This window comes from Platichthys flesus, chromosome 19, assembly GCF_949316205.1.
Source record: "Platichthys flesus chromosome 19, fPlaFle2.1, whole genome shotgun sequence".
Taxonomy (NCBI): Eukaryota; Metazoa; Chordata; class Actinopteri; order Pleuronectiformes; family Pleuronectidae; genus Platichthys; species Platichthys flesus.
This window is the reverse complement of record NC_084963.1, coordinates 5,269,404-5,276,728: the sequence shown is the minus strand read 5'-3', so window position 1 is coordinate 5,276,728 and position 7,325 is coordinate 5,269,404. Positions and strand designations below refer to the sequence as shown.

Here is a 7,325-nt window from a genome sequence, read left to right as displayed (position 1 = left end):
GACAGACAGACAGACAGACAGACAGACAGACAGACAGACAGACAGACAGACAGACAGACAGACAGACAGCTAAGCAAACGGAAAAGAGAGAGATGAGAGAATCAAGCCAAGCAGACGGAGAGGACTTTGACTTACCGCCAAGGCCTGCAGCCTCTCTTTGTGGAGCTGAGCCTCCTCACACGACATCCTGAGGGGGGGAAGCAGGGGAGAGGGGAGGTGAAAGGAGAGAACGAGAGGTGAGACCTGGAAAAGTCAGAGAGAGCCGGAGTCCCCTCAGCACTGAGAAGGGGAGGAAAAGTGAGGGGAGAGAAGGAGATGAGGAGGAGGAGGAGGAGGAGGAGGAGGAGGAGGAGGAGGAGTATCCAGATGAGGTTAGTCCTCAATAATCCAAGGAGACAGTGGGAGAAGGAGCTCACACTGAGAGGAAGCAAAGATCTCTCATTCACTGGCCATGTGCCTCACACTCCGCTTGCATTTTCTCTCTCCCTCCCTCTATCACCCACTCTTTCTTTTGCGCTCTCCCTGTCTCTCCTCCCATTTGTCCCCTCCCTCCCTCTCTTTTTTAGGCATGAGCCATGTGTGATTAAACAGCTGGGAGGAGCAGCTGAGAGAGAGAGAAGAGGAGGAGGAGGAGGAGGAGGAGGAGGAGGGGGAGGAAGAGAGGAGCGATGGCATGAATGTGGTGGAGGGAAGGGAATGAGTGAGGGAGAGAAAGAGGAAGAGAGGAATGGAACAGCAGAAGTGAGGAAACGGGAAGCAGATGAGTGGTTTGTCATATTTGAGACGAGACAATTTAACATTAACGTCTGGAAGAGGAAATCATTTTTTTGCACTGATTCTGTTTGAACCTAGTTTTTCTTATTTGAAAGGGAGATAAGTCGATAGATTTGTGAAATTGATAAACAGTCATTGATCAGTTCTGTGCTTGAAGGTGACGTCCAATGAAATGTTTGCTTAGATGGTCACATTTCTTAAAAGGAGCCAAAATAAAGAACACTTTTTTACATTTTAACCAACTTCCTCATTTAACGTGACTTAAATTGACTTCACAGTTTCAGAACATATTTAATGTATTATTAACTTTAGTCCAAAGTCAGAATAATGTTTGAGATTTAGACACAAAGGCTGTAAAATATGATTCCTCGACCACAACTTATCTTGAGTCATTCGTTCATCTTATCCTTCAACCCACTCTAAAGATCCAAGCTTTTGATTGTTATGCATTGTTTTTCAATTTTTGTCTGGCCTTGTTTTTGAATACAAAGTGTGTTTAAAAAAAAGTATGTCTTTGATTATACGATTTGGTCCTTAGTGTCACATACTGTCAGAACGGACAGGCTCCTGTTCTGTCAACACATTCAGGTGGAGCCTGGAGCAAGCAGCCTTTCAGAATATGATCCATAAAAGGTCTCTACTTCCACAATCTGTCAGTTTTCCTCATTTCACCTGAAGTTTCATGATCAGTGACGACTTTCAGATGTTTCCTCATTTAAAAAAACCTGTCTCGTCTGAATGAATGTGCTCAGTGTGCGGTAAAGGCATTCAAAGATTGATAAGATTATCTGAGACCACAGGCGATGATGTTGCCCACACACACACACACACACACACACACACACACACACACAAACACACACACAGAGTCTGACATGTTATTAAACCAAAGAAGAGGAAGAAGAAGGAGGATGAATTGTGAACCTCGTGAATTGACGTATGCAAATGAACGTCAGTGGAAAATTTTTAAAAATAGTAAACTCTTACACACATTTGTACACACAATCGCAAAAACACACAAAAGCAGAATGTGAGTAACTGGGTCATTGTGACCTGTGTCCTAACTTTATGTCCTCCCTGGGTTTAATCCATTCTTCTTCTCTGGCCTCGCTTACACACCTTTTTTTACTTTCCTCTTTTCCTCCATTCTTCTCATACACCTCAATATGTTTTCTTTCCATCCCTTTTTACTTGTCTCCTCTCCTTTCACCTGTCCAATGCCTCCTCCTCTCTTCTCTCATTTATTTCTCCCTCCTCTTGTTTTCTTTCATTTCCTCCCCTATCTCCCTCTTATGTTGCACGTCTGCCCTTCATCCCTCCTTAATTCTTCATCTCCTTTCCCAATCACCCCTCTTTCCTACCACCGCATTTCCCCATTCTCTCTTTCCACTCCTTTCGTGGACTCTCATCCTCTCATCTCATCCCTTTACCCTCCTCGCCTCCACCCCACCTGTCCCTCCTCCACATGTTTCTTTCACTTTTCTTTTGCCTCATCTTCCTAAAATCCTCTCTTGGCCCTCTCTCTCCTCTTTTCTTTCTCCTTTTTGTTTTTTCTTCATCCTTCCTTCCACAAGCAGACGTCCTTATAAGGAGAAACAGCAGCAGCAGTCATGGTCGAGTCTTTAGGGAATACAGAAGCATGCAACACACACACACACACAAACACACACACACACACACACACACACACACAATGACACAACAGCCACCGCATGACTCCAAGAGAGAAAAAAATTGCACAATAAATAGGTGCAGCTGCCGAGTAACTGTCCCGAGAAGCAGCTGCAGGACCAAACGAAGAATTAATCAAAAATGACTCGTGCTCTTTCTTCAGCTGCGTTTTCAATATTATAGTAAACTTTTCAACATTTCTAAATTCTTACTGATTATATGTCAAGTTGGCCGCGTTGATGATTTGACTTGTGTTATTATTTCGAAGATGAGGCACACGGGTTGTTTTCACCCCCTGTCCGTTTGTTTGTAGGTTAGTTTTGTTAGTTTCTAATCGAGTTTTTCTACATTTTCATTAATGGCACAACAAATCTGGCATATTTAGGGAACTGAAATAAGTGTGTGTGTGAATTTTGATTGAAATTCTGGGGCTTTGGTGGAGATGAGACAATGCCTGTAACTATGATGTGAGTGGTGTCACTAATCCAGACAAACCCACGAAGAAGCTTTACCTCACTTTGCAGAGTCCTCCCTGCTTACATAGTGTTCAAGATTTTATGGGCGAATTATTTTGAATTTGTTGTCCACAAATCTGCTGTTTTGATTCACACTCTCTCCTCTAGCTTATTTTCCAGATGCAGCTGTTTTCAGCAAACAGGTCTCAAATATCCAGTGTTTGCTACCTGTGTGTGAAAGCAACTTATTGTCCCATTGTTAGCATCCGGAGACAGTGTCAGAGAGCATCTGTCCTTTCTGATGCAAAAGCCCCAAATAACTTGTTTACATGTTAAGAATCAATGATTATTGTAGTTGTGATTAGTTATGAACAATTTTACTTTTTCATTTTTGGGGCATTTGAATGCACAGTTAAGTTTCCCTGAAAGTAAAATCTGAACATGCTGCCGACTGTATGTACCGTGATATAGTTTTTTCTAACAACTTCTGGTTTCACCCTCAAGATACAAAATTGGAAACGGCAGCGTTTCATTTAAAGATAGGAGTACATCTTTAGTGTGGGCAGATGCAGGTTCTAGACCGTGACCTGTTTGGAGGTTTGGTAACACAAAGCTTATGAAACCAGGCTCAGCTCCGCAGCTGTGTGACTTTACAGCCGGGCCAAGACTGTAAGTGTGCGCTCTCTCAGAGGTTTGACCTGGATTTATATCAATTTGTGGCCGCTCGTATATACTTTAATGTTTCTCTGCATCTTTTAAAGCAGTTTTAAATTTCATTTCCAGCCGTTCTCTCTCTCCTCGGTCTTCTGCCCCCCCCCCCCCCCCCTTAATTCTGGCGTCAGCTCCGTTGGCTGGTTGTCGTTGGAGACAACAGCATCATTGTTCCTCTGCATCGCCACGACGACACGATGACCTCACTGCACAGCCAGCCCAGCCCCGCCTCCCACACATCCCCAGCCCAGAGGTAATGGCATCCAGATGTGGAACCAGAGGTAGAAAAACACACACACACACACACACATGCTCACACAGCACACACAAATATAACTACATGCAAAGAGTGCGTGGGAGGCACAGCAAATGAGCAAATATGGACAAAGCTAAAGTGTGCGTGTGTGTGTGTGTGTGTGTGTTATGCCATGTCAATCTATTTTGCCGTAAATTTATTACACCCATATTTAAATTCTGCCTGAAATAACTGAAAAGCACAGATATAGCAACTCATCTGGTACAGTTTGGAATCTACTGCAGACGTATACTGTGTGTGTGTGTGTGTGTGTGTGTGTGTGTGTGTGTGTGTGTGTGTGTGTGTGACAGAGAGAGAGTAAGGAGGGTAAAGTAGAACCCGTATCTCGGGCTGACAGATCTTCAGTTCATTCATATTTTATACATCACTGAGGGAGATTTAGCTGTGTGTCACTCTGTCGGTCTGTCTGTATACATATAGTATATATATATGTATATAGACAGACAGACAGACGTATATGCCCTATATCAGTGCATGCATACATGCATGCATTCTGGCCTGAGATGCACAGATGAGAAGCAGATGTGCCTCCACCCGCAGTGGTTCAGAAAACACTAGAAGTGCCAGGGATCGAACCATCAACCTTCTGATTAGTGGAAATCCCTAGAAACTAGAAAACAGAAAGGTCACAAGGTCACAGGATGCCTAGAGAGCTTCTGTTAGGACTTAAACACTTGATAATAGGGGGGAAAAAACGAAAATAAAAATATGACTGTATTAGCTTGAGGCTCTTGCTATGTGGCCAACCTGTAAGACTGGATATGCACAATGCTTACACCACTGTGAGTGAATATTCCCTTACAGTGTGTGATAAAATTGCAGCAGGGAATGGGCCATCTGCCATCGTGGTGTCTCCACTCGACACGACAACAACTGCTACCTCGTGTTTCTGCTGAATCAGAGAGAGAGAGAGAATTAAAACCAAGCTCAGGGGAAAAAACACAAGAGCAAAGAAAATGTCTCAGTCCTCCCAATTAAAACCATTAACTATTGATGCAGCAGCTGAAGCAGGTTCATGCGTCGCTGCACCTTCTCCGCCTGCCTCATGGGCGCGGTCCTATAAGAAGAGTCAGTCCAACCTGTCACTCAAACTGATTGGAGCTGATCAAGAGTCTCAGTTAGACAGTAGGCTGTGAAGCACCATGTCGGCCATCACTCCCACCAGGTGTCAGGATCCTCTAACATCTGAAGGGCTTTCAGATTTGTAATCCTTAACTTAGGAGGTTAAGGGCTGTGTGATCACCATAACAATAGAACACAACCTGCAGAAGCTGTGTAAGCGTGAATGCACGACTCGAATCAACAAAAATAATATGGTCAGGTTGCACAGGCCTCCTAAACACACATATTAATCTGGAGCTGCATGAAAACCAGATGTATTTCGGCCCTCATCCCTCAGATCTCTGATTTACTGTAGAAATCCACACTTCATGTTGGATTTTTTGTGTTTCTTCAGTCAGAAGCATATGAGTTTATTTGCCATCAGTGGTTTCAGAATACAACGCAGTACACCTACAGCTCTGGATAACAAAGATCTCCTCCCACTCACCTGTTTGTACTACAGTTCGTCACTACTGCTCTACACATCGGTTCATTGATCCAGCAGCTGAACGCAGGAGCAACAAACATCTGTCCGTCATGCAGCTGTTTGATTATTATTCACCACATTGATTAAGTTTTTGTTTGATTGCTTGTTACTGTAAGTGATACCCGACTGTGTCCACGCTGCTAAAGAACATTTTGATTAACCGTTAACCATTCGTCTGTTGCAGCAAACCATGTTACATGAGCCTGTGAAACCAACCCACTAAGTCTTGCAGCACCATTGTTGGTGCAAGGAAAAAAAAACATTTAAGCAATGTAAATGCCACTAACAACCCATAATGCAACTCTCTCTAACAGCAGCAAATTCACTCTGTCACACCTAATCTGAAATTTTTGTATTTTCCCTATTTTCTTCTTATTCTCTTTTATTTTTATGCCCTGGAAATGAAATACTGGGAACTGCAGCTGAAGCTTCCGATTGATTTGAATACTCTGCTGATTCGGTGCATTTCTGTGTCTTGAGGGAAGAAACATCAAAGCCGTGACAGTTGGCGTCTCATCAGCAATATTTCTCAGTGAGTGACTCGACTCTCAACACATTTCTGGTGTTTTAACCGAGACTCGTCTTTCCTGTGATTCCAGACGATTTTAGTTTCAATTATTTCAAAATGTCTTGAAATCAAATGTCACCAAGTGAGTTTTTAATTCATTGTCATTATTGCTTTGCATGCACACACACACACACTCACAGGGATACACATACGCACACACATACATGCATGCACACACACACACACACTTACAAGAAGAAGGGGTCTGCAGCATGGCGGACTGTGCTAACACACAGAAGGTTGCACTGCAGTCTTCACATTGACTATGCTGAAACATGCCCCAATACACACATACACACACATTCACATACACACACACACACACACTGGAAAAACGAGGGAGAAGGAGTACAGGGCTGATTTTTGAGTGAGAGAGTGAAGCCGTGAGGGCAGAGAGTTCTGCAGAGGGAGTGTGAGTGAAGCCCAGAGAGACGGAGAGAGAGAGAGAGAGGGAGCAGAGGGAGGAGTGTACACCGTGTACCGCGTGTCTCCTCTCCAGTCATGACTGAGCAGCAGCCTCACCATGACGGAGCTCCGGTTCCCATGACAACCCAGCCTGTCAGATGGAGAGGAGAGAGGTGGAGGGATGCAGGCAAGGAGAGGAGCCGATGGAGGGAAAGATGGACAGAGATAAAGGTGAAGAGAACATCGACTTACGGTGCTGTGGCAGTGCCGTTCCTCTGCAAAGGTGTGTCTGACATGGCTGCACCACCCGAGTCTCCTCCTGCTCTCCTCCTTCCTCGTCCACCTCTCCTCGTCCCGTCCTCCAGGTTCCTTTTGACAGAGTTGTGTCCTCCTCCTCTTCTTCCTGTTCCTCCTCTCCTCCTCCTCCCTCCCCTCCTCCTTGTCTTCTCCTCCTCCTCCTCCTTCTTCTTTCCTCCTGCCCGCTCGGTGTGTCCCCGTCACGCCAGGATGTGTCAGAGCAGATGCTGCCGCCGCTCCTGCATCGCCCCGCACTGCCTGCAGGAGGGGATGGGTGGAAGCATGTTTGCGTGAGAGAGAGAGAGAGAGGGAGAGAGAGAGAGAGAGAGAAGGCGAGAGAGAGAGAGAGAAAGAGAGAGAGAGAGAGAGGTCAGTTAAGTATTTACATGTTAAACGTGCAGGTTTGCTGTGTGTGAGAAAGAGGAGGATGAGCAGTAGGAAAGCCAGGGAGGTGAAAAAGCGAGTGATGGGAGAGGAAAGGATGAGAGAGCGGGATGGGGAGCAGAGGATGGCAGAGAGACAGCAGAGAGATAGAGAGAG

At 44.9% G+C, this 7,325-nt stretch overlaps 1 protein-coding gene across 3 annotated transcripts in view; it reads right to left on the bottom strand.

Moving 5' to 3' along the window:
- LOC133975526 (PALM2-AKAP2 fusion protein) overlaps positions 1 to 6,866 on the bottom strand; it is a 68,512-nt gene extending 61,646 nt beyond the window's left edge. For all 3 annotated transcript variants that reach the window (XM_062413495.1, XM_062413496.1, XM_062413497.1), the window contains exons 1-2: positions 6,741 to 6,866; positions 136 to 187 (exon numbers count right to left, since the gene is read on the bottom strand). In XM_062413495.1, coding sequence (XP_062269479.1) covers positions 136 to 187; positions 6,741 to 6,784 — 96 coding nt within the window. In that variant the 5' untranslated portion in view covers positions 6,785 to 6,866. The remainder of the gene's footprint in view (positions 1 to 135; positions 188 to 6,740) is intronic.
- Positions 6,867 to 7,325: the final 459 nt, after the last annotated feature.